The 13,098-nt window shown below is 45.6% G+C and overlaps 1 protein-coding gene across 4 annotated transcripts in view; it reads right to left on the minus strand.

The window, feature by feature from the left end:
* Positions 1-1,462: 1,462 nt before the first annotated feature.
* LOC120954836 (protein gustavus) overlaps positions 1,463-13,098 on the minus strand; it is a 111,784-nt gene continuing 100,148 nt past the window's right edge. For all 4 annotated transcript variants that reach the window (XM_049610514.1, XM_049610516.1, XM_049610515.1 and 1 more), the window contains 2 exons: positions 5,241-6,154; positions 1,463-5,138 (listed from right to left, as the gene is read on the minus strand). In XM_049610514.1, the coding sequence (XP_049466471.1) occupies positions 4,999-5,138; positions 5,241-5,943 (843 nt within the window). In that variant the 5' untranslated portion in view covers positions 5,944-6,154 and the 3' untranslated portion in view covers positions 1,463-4,998. The remainder of the gene's footprint in view (positions 5,139-5,240; positions 6,155-13,098) is intronic.

The following is a 13,098-nucleotide window of genomic DNA, read 5'->3' on the forward strand; positions in this document are numbered from 1 at the left end:
TTGCTGAAGCTGAAACCTACCCAAATATGGAGCAGGTGACAGAGAAGGCACTCGGTTTTCAGATAAACGAGGCACCAGGCCAGACTGTTGCTGGCTTAACCAGCGGCCCTACTAACAAATCCAGACCTACGTAGGGGCCGTTGTACGAATAGGTAAACGCATTTAGACGCACATGAATAGGAAGACGCGCTTTGAAGTCGTCCAAGATTTCATCTATCTCGGGTCAAAGGTCAGCGTCGCGACCACACCATGGAAGCAGAGCTACGCGCAAAGATGCTGGTTGTCAAACGATCAGCCTGAGTAAGCAGTCCAGCTTTAAAAAAGAATGTCGCGAAGGACGAGCTTGAACCATCTCTTTCTTTCTCTTTCTCTTTCTCTCTTTCTCTTTCTCTCTTTCTTTTTCTTTCTCTCTCTCTCTCTCTCTCGCCGTCACCGGTTCGTGGTCCGTTCCTTCCATGTGGTTTGTGTTCATATGTCTGCGCAGAAAAGGCGCCCACGGGCCTGCCCACGCCTGACTGCAGAGCTGATTGCATACGATTCTATCTCTACCATTAACATGAGAGTGACAGGGCTTATACCCCGAACGTACACGAAAGGTATGCATGCTTCACTCATCAGGATCTAAAGGCAAGGAAAAGGCAAAAGAGACACAGAAAAGTTTCCTCACGGCTACACATGTCCTTTTGATGCGTTGTCTATGCGTCTCGCTCGGTATCACAGCGGCATACGACATGTAAGCAGTACAAATGCTGTTACCTGATACGCACACATGTTTATCGAACACAACTATTCGGTTCGGCTCGGTAAACTTCACGAGGACACCGGAACAAAAGGGCGCACACTTTTTCATGATTTTGTATGACTTCGGCTGTTTTGGACCACGCGTGTAGGCGCTGGCATGGCCATGTCCTGATCCATAAGATCACCGGACGAATGAATGTGCGATATATCTCACATTTCGTGCAGTCTTGCATGTCTTCTGGATCTCAGCAGCACCTAAAAATTAAAAAAAGGCTTGAGCTATATCGTACTTATGCAGTACCAGTACTCACATACGACTCTGAGACACATCCAAATCTGACGAAACACTTTTAGCCGCGTTCGAAAGGAAGAAGCTTAGAAGGATCTTTGGCCCGTACGTGTGGAAAGACAATGGAGGAACCGACAGGTCTAATACTTTGTCCAAATCAGCAGTTTTTTTTCTCGTTTTTTGCAAATATGTTTACCAATTCCCAAGCTAGATTAACTTTGTGAGATTTTTTAAAGTTTCCAATCGAAGATCATCATCATTCGTTAGTTGATTTACCTAAAAATGTAAAAAAATCATTACGACGTGTGGACGTGTGTTAATGGATGGGAGTAACAATTGTTGGGTTGTTACATGCCGACAAAATTCCTGGAAAAATCAACTTTACAATCTCAATGTGTTGTCTACCACCAGCATAGAAGAACACAATAGCCATTTTGTCTCACATTGTCAGTCCAGTAGATTTATTAAACAAGAGGAATCATCATCGGGAGTCATTCACTCGTTAAATGCACACACACTAACGGAAGGGCGCGCTCTTATAATGCTTTCTCTTCATTCACATGCACTCTCTTACTTCGACCTAATCTTACTCGACGAAGCGGTTTGCTCGGTCAAGCTATCTGTGTGATTTTGTTGTTTTTTTTTGTTGTTGTTGCTGTTGTTGCTTTCTCTAAACTCTTGCTTAATTTTCCTCACATTTTGCTCTATATTATATATACTTTAGTCTCCTCCGCACACGTGTTGGCGGAACGATATTTTCTTGTCTATTTTCGTTGCCTTGTCCTAGCACATTCATACGTAATTCCCGCAATCGCTCCTTCTCTTTCTCTCTCTATCTCTCTCTCTCTCTCACACATACATACACACACCCACACATACGTTCTCTCTCTCTCTCTTACTCAGCGTTAATTCCGTTTGCTCGTTCCCATTCATACGTAGGCAGTATAGTATCATCATAATCTCGCATCCCAAACATCCCAAACTTCCCCGTACGAACACACACAGTAGTGTCACAATCACGCAGCCTCATGCATACCTAGCCCTACCGTGCACAATTCGTCTCCGTACGCTATCACGCACTCGTCGCCTTTCATTGCCATTGTGTTAAGGATGTTTGCCCTTGCTGCCTTATATCGCACTTTACTTTGCTTTAACCCATTCGTTCCTTCGCGCTAGCTTGCTATATTCTGGCTCTCGATCACACGTCGCGCGCACGCGTGCGCACTGTTTATATCTCAATCATGCACGTGTTTCACAATATCGTTTATCTTTCTTCTTTTTTTTTACTAAAAAAACTATTTTACATATTTTTTTGTTTTCTTGTTAAAAAAAAGCTTATAAAAACAGAACACAGTTTATCGATACTCTTTACCGCCATGATTTCTAGTCCGTTTTGAGGGGGAGGGGGGGGGATGAAGAGGGGCATTTGTTTCAGTGTCCTAGGGTGTGGGTGTGTGTGTGTGTGTAGGGATGTGTATTTATCAATGGATTCATTCGTTTGATCCTTCGTTCGAAAAAAGGGGCGCGCTGAATGAATAGAAATATGGAAAAGTTGACCAAAAGGGATGCTCTGCTAGGGATGGAGAACATTGGAAGCAAAAGCGTGGGATTAGAATTTTGAGCGCGACGTCCGCATCCGCGTATTGCTTTTTTGCGGATGAAAAAGTTAAAACAAAAAACAAAATTAAACTCTAAAACATGTACACATCGAGCTTTGTTGTTGCACACACATCATGCAAAGGAGAATTAGATTTAAAAATTGGCTACCTTGAGGAGAGAGGTAAGGATGGTGAGGAAGGGGGTGACGAGATTCGGCGTATGTATAGTGTTTACAACTTGCGTCGTAGTACATACAACCAAAAAAAAAACAAAACAAAACAAAAAAGAACTAATTGGAAGTAGATCGGGCCACAATGTCAAAGGAGAAGCGCCATCTGACACCCGGAGGTCCATCATATATCATGAATTGGTGGTGGTTGGGTATAGTGATCGTCACCGTCGTCGTCGTGGTTGTCGTTGAGTTCACCAGGGTGAATCGTGTCGGTCTTGGAAGCGCCAATCCCTCCGAAAAAACCAAGCGCCAGAGAGCGCTGCGTGTTTGCCTTTGTCCGTTACAGCTCTGCTCACCATATCATTTGGAGCATATCTTACAAAAAGCTTGCGACAAAATGCACCCTGCCAAAGACAAAACAGCCCCCTCGCAAATATACAGCAGTTCTGCGTGCTTTTTTCTCGTGCCTTCCTCGAGACCAAGTACCGGCCGCGGTTCATGAGTCTTTCCCCTTTTTTCCCTTGTTTACTGTACCGCACATTTTGCTTTTATGCTAAGGTTTCGTGTGTGTGTGTTATCGTTAACCGTAGTTTCAATAGTGTCTCATTCTATTTTCCGTTCCGTAGGCGCTCTCACGCGTTCACCGACATGAACGGACAGGCAGAATAGAAAACTTATTGCATCGCGTTTCGATCAATTATGCCACTATTTGTTGTGTCATCCCAAAAAAGAGACGTCCAATGGAAGAGGCTCGTGGTGTGGGCTCTGCGCTCAGAATGGTTGTTTGTTTGTTTGTTTGTGTGTAGTTACTATGTATATAAATGTATAATGAGAGGTTGTGCTGTTACCAGGGTTGTGGTAAGAGTTTTGTGCGAAAGGCGGTGGTCACCACATCCCGTAGCCGTCGTTGATCCCCTCTCCTGGCTTTACACTCTACACTCCCTCCACCAGTCTGTTTATCAGTAATTATTGCTTATAATCACACCCTGCTTGCTGAGAGTGTCCGCTGACTGAACTGGTTTCTCGCGAATCCCATGGCGATCGTATTCCGGAACACTACTAGGAATACACACAACACACACATACACACACATACAAACATGAATGCAAGTGTGGTTGTGTTTTCAAAACCCTCCCAGGCAGCTAGCAGTGCCAATTGCCAATTGATCCTACGTGGACAAGGGTTCTTTTACTTCGTGTCGGGAAATGTTCTGTCATACCATCATACCACATGCACACCGCAACGACTTCATATACGAACGATTTTGCTTTTGAATGTTGTTACACTATTTTATCTTTATCACAAAGTAGTACAGGATTGTGAAATAAATCAAAACTATACGGTCTGACTACACGGATCGTACCAGCAAATAATCACGATGCTTTCAGGTCAAGACTTCGAGCTGATTGATGTTTTGTTTTCTCTGACTCATGTGCTATGCTTGTCTAATGCAGCGCAAATTTAATATTTTACCACGTCCTAAAATGTCCATAAAAATTAGTCCAATAAAATTAAGTGTAATAGTAAGCTATCGTAATCTTCGCCGGGATAGGCAGTGGACACAATTATTAATCTATACTTAATAGCCGTGCTGCCTTGGTCGGTGTTATGATCGTAAAATTAGGATTTCGATTTCGAGCTCGACCTCTGCTTCCCATTGTCTAAGTGAGACGGTAGTAGTTAGAGCTACTATCCTTCTAAATCGCAATAGCTACAGAGACCCAAGACCCGATATTGTGAGCTTGTGTTCTTTATCACCATCTACACACACTATTGTTTCTAACAGTGCACATAACTTGCACGCAAATGGCTGGCGATAGACGAGAAACCGTAAAGCAAAACAAAACTAACAAACAAAAAAAACTCGATCGCTGGCTGGCACATTACTGGAGGATGATGCGTTAGCGCATTATCGGCGGTTGATGAATACGAAGCCAAAATCAGAATACAAGAAGAATACCTCCACTCGGCGAAGCACTACACTTCATGACGAACGCATGCATCGCCGGGAGGATGTTGTGTGGTGGTTGCTCTGTTGATGGATTCGGTTGAACATTTTTCGTGGAGGTGTGTATGTGTGTGTGTTATGTTTGCTGTCGTTTTCCATGGTGATGATGGTGTTTCGCCCTTGTTAGACTCATCGAAGCCCCTTCCCTTCTCCTATAGCATGTCTGCAGCCGCTTGTCGGACGTTTTATTATCTTCGATCCCGGTACAATAGATAGGTTTTCATCGATTGCGGCAGGGCTAGGTTTGGTATACGTTCCTCTAGATACGTCCGGCCGATTCTCTGGCGGATGACGCGCCTGCAGAGATCCATTAGTGGTAGCGGTTCGGCTAAAAGAGGAGGAAAGACACGAGTTAGTATTATTATTAATATTGTCATTACTCCTTCCATTGCAGCAAACGCGGTGGTGCGTTGGTGGTGATTGTACTTACGGTCCAAGCCGCCAATATATTTCATCGTTATTTCACAGTGCCCCCAGACGGCCGATACGATCGGGTAAAGTTTACGCCCCTTCAGTCCCTTGAACGCCACACCTAAATACTGGCCATCGACGATAAAGCTGAGCGTACCCTCGTCCATGTCGAGTGCGACGAGGAACTTGTCCGGCACAAGAAACGTTTCCTCCGACTTCAGTATCGCAGGATAGGTGACGCCCGGGCAGGACTTGGAGTTGTGGAACAGTTTATTGCGTCCCAGGTCCCAGCCCCAGCTGTGCTCGTTCAGGCCGACTAAGCTTTGATAACCTACGGAGTGCAGGGGTGCTTCCGCGGTCGCCACTCCGATCACTGCGTGCGTTCCGCGCTGCCGTGTCGACCAGAACACCTCCCACACGTGCAAGCCCTTGGTGAAGCCCACCTTGCCCCGTATGCAGTCTGTGCTTTGTGCCACCGGATGTCGGTGGAAGGTCATTTTGTCATCCTCCTTGACGAACACGTTTAGCGATCGGTCCTCCGAGTTCCAGGAATATTTGAGCTGCGTTTCTCGCGGTGCCGGCGGCATATCGAGTAGGACGTCCAGCCGAGCGGGGCGCTGGAAGTGAGCGGCCAGTTCGCGGGGAATCTTCGGAATGAACGGGGACGGCTGATCGCGGCTGACCGTTTTGACGCTGCCACTGATTTTTTGGCCCATATTCATGCCACTGTGACTGCTGCTGGTGTTGTTTGTGCGACTGCTTCTGGTGCTACGGATGGCAACCTTGTACGAAACGCGAATGCGCTGCTCGCAGTCTCTCGGATCGATGCGGTTTAGGACCACGCGCGGCAGTAGTGCAGGGGTGGATGACGATATACTCTGTGGACGGCGACGTTCGCTTGACCTTAACACCGGACCCCGGCTAGATTTGTATCTGTAAAGGTGAGAAAAAAGAATAAAGTCTTTTGTTAGTTTTCACATTCATCTGCTATGCTCATTGCAGCGTAGGGTATGCAATATGTGTATCTTTGTATGACGCGTAAATTAAATGAAACATTTGTTGGAGCGAACCATTCTCTTTACGGAAATACCGATTCGAACGATTTGGTTAAAAATATCGTATGCCCACCAAATTCTGGGTCACCGTCCTTCGACGATGCTGTTCCTTTCTCCAGGACGAACAAAGCCACTATTGTGTGTGTGTGTGTGTGTGTGTGTGGCCAGTGCTGTGATCCCGTTTTGCGACAAAATGGTCCAAAAATAATCGTCCAGCACCTTCGTTTTGCTCACTACTCACCCACCCACATCTCTTTCAGGGACGATATACAGTTGCTCAGATTGCTGCTGGTCTGTCTACTCTCTCGGTGCACCATATATTCCATTGACGGAATGCCAGCCGGACTGCTGGTGAATTGTAAACATGCCGTGTAAGCCGCGCGACCCAGAAACAAACACGTTCCGTATTTTTGCCCTCCTTACGAAAACAATCACAACCCCGAAAAAGAGCACTCACTTCATTCAACGAAAGCTGCTGCCAGATTCCAAAAAAGGAAAATTTACGTCAAGGTTAATCAAACACATCCAACGTTTCCAGGACCATTTCACAAGCCGCCCAGCTTCACCAAATGCCCCGTGGAGTGTCGGCCGGCAAGCGTATCTGCTCAGTGCGTAGTAAAAACTGTGCGTATTTTTAAGTAGAAAGCATTCGCATTACACCCAGAACGTAAACAACCAGTGATTCGAAGGGAACAAAGTGAAAGATGTCGAGGACATGTTATTGCATATGGTTTACGTTTACCTGGCTCTTTTTTCAATTAAGTTTATGTGTTTTTTTTTCTTATGTAGATGTATTTTTACGATCCGAAGTGCAAATCTTTTTCCATTAGAATAGCAGGACTGATGGCTGCCACTTGTAGTATCGTTCCCACAACTACCGGCTCGTCCGACGCAAAGCGCTGCCACAAAGCGAATTATCCAATGCCAATGAATGTTTTAAAGTAACACAAAACAGAATACGAAAACTTTGCACAGAGCTTGCCAAACACAAGCAGGTGAAAATGTTCAAGTGTTCAAAGGATTATTTTTTATAGCCTCTTTGTAACAACCGCTGCGCTGCTGCAGGTGTCGTCTGCTGAGGTGTGCTGGTAAATCGATCCAGCAAAAAGAAAGACAAAATAAAGGCCAAGTAAAAGGGCACAGTAAAGGAACGGAATTGCCGAAAGGTGGCAGCTGCTTTTCGCCAACTACTGTTGGTTCGGCTTGATGGATATAGCAAATGTGTTTAAGCTCTCATACAGAAACTCCGACTTTCTTTTCACAGATACGCATCAACCCTCCACCTCCCTCCTCACACAACAGCGTCGTATAATGGCGAATATGAATCTATGTAATGTTGTATTAAAATATATGAATCCTGGTGTGTTGGTTATCCACGCTTAATTTAATTATAACTGCAACCCATTTGGGCCAGCAAATCATTATGAAGCCACATGCACCTCACCACGGTACGGGTTGTCGCGGCTGGTCGCTTGGTAGAGTGAGTGTGTGCTCTCTAATTTAAGCGTCTCCTTCTTTGTATAAAATGCCAAAGCAATTTTAAATTGAATTTACCACTTGTCACTCAAACGGCTCAACTACATATCTTTTACGATACGCAACATCAGAGACACACATACCGCAGCACACCCAATCAAACATGCTGCGTGTGTGTGTGTGAGTTTGAGCGTGATGGTGTGCGTGTGTATGTTTTATGGTGTGTGTTGACGCTTGCTTTTATGCTAAGAAAACGATCGGATAACGCATTCGGACTCGTTCTTTAGCACATTGCTATCATTGCATCGATTGCATCCATTGCGGCAATGGCGACTAAATGTCAAAATCATTAGCAATTTCCTGTCGTTTGATGCGGAGCCCCTGGTGGAGGTTGCTACTTGCGGGCATGAGAGTGTCACGTCGCTTGCTTTCGGTTTATCAGAGAGGATGTGTGCGATTCCGTGCAATATAAAAGCATGAATCTCATCATCATTTTCACGACACACTCATCTCTCTCGCTCTCTTTTGCTCTTCATCGTCAAACGCACAGCAGGAGCAGGCAGAGGAGGTTCGGACGAGTCGTTCTGATGCTGGCGTATCTGTCCTGACTCGATCTTCATCGTTTCGATTGTTTTACGTGCCGGTTTTGCAGTCCGAGACCGGGACCAAAAGCTTAAAGAGCTATCAATTAAAGGCAAACCTTGGTAAACTTGTGTTCTTTCCCGCCCATCCAGCTCAAACTGGAGATAACTTATGCATGAATTAAAACGCACATACATCTCTAGGGATCTACGCAAATGGCGATGTCGACGAAGAATGCGCAGCAGCACAACAACAACAAATACACGCACACACATCTATATAGAAGTATATGTATACATATATACATACGCTCAAAGCTACGCCAAAGGGAAATTGTACAATAGAATCGTATCGATTAAATGTCAAACAGCAAGATAAAAGGGAGAGAAATCACATTTCGAGTACAGCCCCAGCACATTTCTTATGTACTCTCTTCTTCTACGGAGCGAGCTCTACCGGCAATAGCATCAAATAGCAGCACGAGCAGCAGCAGCAGCAGCAGCAGCAGCATCTCTGCTCTGTGTGCGTTTGTGAACACCGTTTGCTACCGCCATCGGTCGATTTCCCGCACAGAGAAGGCAGACGACACGGGAATATTATGCTAGGGCAGCAGCATCCACCATCCCCAGTCAGTGTAAATACTTTCATTGCATTTACTAACGATCCCTCCGTAACAAACCAAAAAAAAAAAAAGAACCTAACACGAACAGGATATACACGGATCATGCGCAGTTCCTGTTCCTGTGATGCTTGATTCGTTCCTTGTTCCACAACTCACCACAGCAGCTTTACCGAGGGGAGAGCTTCCCTATATACCAGCAGCACGGTATACTGGCGGAGTTCGTTCGCTTTATTTGTGTCCCTTGCTCAGCACACCGTTCCACAGCAGTCCTTGCTGCCACAGCCATCCTGCTCTAAATGCTGGCTGCATCTCTTTTCGCCGCTTTAAAATACCCTTTATGTGCATCATCGATCACAATTGTACATTTGCGCAATATCCATTCCATTCCAGCCCTTCCGCGTTGCCGTTTTCTCTCGCGTTCAACGTTCTCGTTCCCAGAGCGCAATGCTAAAATGGGATGCTGCACATAGTTCCAGGAAAAGTTCTTCTTGAATGTTGAATTTCTAACGCTGTTCTTAAATTTCGATCGATAACATTTGTGTACTTCTGCACCATGAAATCGTTACTTATCAAGGGGAGCTATTTCAAGCATATATTGTCGATGCCACTCACAATCAGCGTTTCGAAAAGTTTGATTCCTTCTTAGGAAAAGTTTCTAACTGTCTTGGAGGTCAAATTGGAGTTATTTTTTCACCGATTGACAAATATACCTCTCACAACTCACAACCCAACGGCACGCAAACTAAGCTATTGCTGCTGGTGGAGCTGTCGCTTTAAAATCTTATGAAATGCAAAAAATAAACACCGTTGCGTTGTATCAATTTGTCATAATTCAGTACGCAAAAGGAGAGGTAGGTTTCCCTTCTTTCCCCACAGCCAAGACGACGCGGTCTGGTCCGACACAGCTGCGTTTGTTAGTCATTTCCCTCGATCATAATTACCTGCAGCCGTTATAAAAAAAGAGTGAAGGCAAATAAAAAAGGTAGTGTGGTACAACAAGTCAACTGGTTGGGTTCGTTCTAAGCCCTAACCATCGCGCACTATACACACACGCACACGCAAACGGTACACAACGTACAAGGGCAATAAAAACAGGGCAACAAATTTTACAAACTAGTGGAAAACACATCCACCCATTGCATTAAATGCCGTACGTACCGTACTGACCAGCAAACACATAAATATCATTGCAAACAACATTGCACCGAAGGAAGGCGTGAGTGGACCGATATTGGATCAAAAAATGCGTCTTACCTCTCTAGACTGTTGATGCCATGGCGGGCTCAACGGTTCATTGAAGAAAGCGTGTAGCTGCTTGTAGCAACACGATCAAGTTGCGAAAGAGTTTCGAAAATCAATCCATAGCATACGTGATAAATGTGTTTTAAATATGATCGCTTTTCATATTGGTCCCACGCCCGTTATTCGAGGCGATCCTTTCGAACGAGCTAACCTATAACTTCCGCCAGCCACGACGGATGTGGTATTGTTCGAAGTGTACAGAAGAGGCAGTAGAAGCACTTCGAAACATTAAAAATGTGATGGTTCGGTGTCATTTGGTAAAAGAAAAAGTCAACATCGTTCTACTTTAGCTAAAGGTCTGGGCCTCCGCAGACACTGGTAATGTGACACTTTCACCAAAGGTTTTTGGTTGTAGGCTACGAACTGGAATCAGTTTACCAACACCCTACCTCCGCAGCGTGATCCCCAGCGGCCTGAGAAAAAGTCCAAAAAGGATCTTTTGCTGTAGGATACATGTTTAAATAAAGAGATAAAAAAGCTGCTACTAAAAATATGCATTACACATATACGTGCGATCATATTCATTGACCACATCCGTCGATCACGAGTCTGAGAAGGAACACAATTCGAGTGATCTGGGACATCCTGTTTCCGAGGAACTGCTGAGAGGGTGGTACAGCAAATGGACACACTGTGATTAACACACAGTGTGGGCTTGTTTTCACACAGTCTGTCTGATGTCAGTGATCTAACTACTAGCTTGTAAAACATCCGAACGGCATATGGTAAATTGATTCAATTCACCGCATTGATGATAATGACTAAGACCGAGAACCAGATGCAAAACAGATCGCACGAAGAATGAATCATTTCATTATTCATTTCTATCTGACAAGGCACGACTGGCTGACTGGGGACACGCAGACCGAATGGATGCATAAATGGTATTCTTACACACCAACTGATACGTCTTAAGAGCAGCAAATTTCAGCAGCTAACTTATATAAATTCTAATGATGTATTTCAATCGGGCAAGAGCACACACACAAAAAAAAGACACGATTCTAAAGCATACTCGATCGGCGACAAAGATCGATTGTTCAATGCTGTCTGCTCTTAGACCCGCTGTGCTGAGCGCTGCGTTTTGTTGCGGACCTTGGGAAGTAATTCGTCGTTCGCGAAGGTTTGTCCGTGCGACTGGGGCAGTAGACGGTTATGTAAGGTCCGAACATTATGATTGAAATGCAAAAGCCGCACACGGCGCGGCCACAGCCACAGCCGCCGAATGAAAGAGACGGCACACACGCGTTAACCTTCAATACGACAAAATCGTGGCATAAACCAGCACACCATTCGGTGTGTGTGCTGGGAACTGTATTTGGGAGTGGAAACCTCCAACACAGAAGTGTTTGTGCGCGCATTTATGTTGCGAAGTGGCGGTGGTGCTGATGGTGGTGGTGTGCCAGTGGCGCCGTTCAATGGAAAGAAGAGAAAAAAATACATGCGTACGTCTTTAAAAAAAAAGCCATGCTGCCAGTTATGCTGCGCACCATGACATGCTTTCCACCCGTCCTCTGTGCACTCCATTCGCCCTGCGATGCCTGGCACCGGGAGGAGGTGGTGCACCCAGCCCAATACCGCGACTAGATTTCGCATTTTTGCAGCTTTACATAATGCAGCCGGCACTCGCAAACCAACGCCACTGTCATTGCGCGTGCTGCTGTGCTGCTGACATCGATAGCTGCGCGTGGTACAGTGGCAATGTATCGTTTGTTACACATCTAATTCTTTCACTCAGGGATTATACTCAAACTCGCTAAAATCATGCGCGGTGTGGATGCAGCGGGTTGAGGGGCGAGTGTTTTGTTGCAGCTAAAATGTAAATAAAACAAACAATTTATTGTACAAAAATATTCTTCAATGTTGAGTGGAACAAAAACCATTACCTTTAAATAGAAATTTACGTTATGAAGATAGTCAAACGACCACGAATGTTGAAAAACACACATGTACGAGGCATTCTCGATATCACGGTAATTTGTAATAAAACAAAAAAAAACCGCCTTACTCTGTGTGCGCGCGCATTCACATTCGTCTACATCGCAACCGTTGCACAATGATCTCGTACGCGCGCGGCTGAGGTTGCACCCCGTACAAAGCCATTCGAGCAAGGACCGGTTGATCGTGCAGCAGTAGTCGCAATATGACATCGTCCTAGCTGCCAACCTCAGCCAAACAACCGAGAGAACCATGCATGGCCTATCCTCGATGCACGATGGCGGGTTTTTCGGTGGCCGTCATATCATTCGAATTGACCGCACGCTTTATCCCTGGCTGGCACACTACCACACTTCACGCGCCTACCACTACGTACCAGTGTGTGTCGGGGGCAAAGTGTCGGTGCGTGCCGTGCGCCATTAAGATGGCCTCGTACGTGCAAACGTGTGCTGCGACGTGCGGCTGTGTATGCTCAAAGTTCGCCGCGAACACACACGCTGACCGGGGGGTGGGGAAGAAGGAGTGGGCAGCAAGCGATTGACCTTTTACCGAAAACAATGACCATTAAAAAATTTATGCAGATTGAGCATAATGAGACGACCTTGATGATCAAAACTCCACCAGCGACCAAATGTATGGGACGGACTGGTCTGTGTATGTGTGTGTGTGCGTGTATTTCGGGTGAGCAAACCACGCAATCGTAACCAGCCAGCTGCTTTTGCCATAGATACTAACGCAATCGTAGATGGTGGCGCGTGGTACGCAACGCATCGTCGAAGCGACTGGCCAAACGTACGTAGGAATGGGTAGGCAAATCCATTTTTGTTCGCTGACAGAGTTCGCTAGACTATTGCTACAGATATTGACATTTGCCTATCAATTCATGGCTTCGCTAAATGGCG

The sequence above is a fragment of the Anopheles coluzzii genome, chromosome 3, assembly GCF_943734685.1.
Source record: "Anopheles coluzzii chromosome 3, AcolN3, whole genome shotgun sequence".
NCBI classification, from domain to species: domain Eukaryota; kingdom Metazoa; phylum Arthropoda; class Insecta; order Diptera; family Culicidae; genus Anopheles; species Anopheles coluzzii.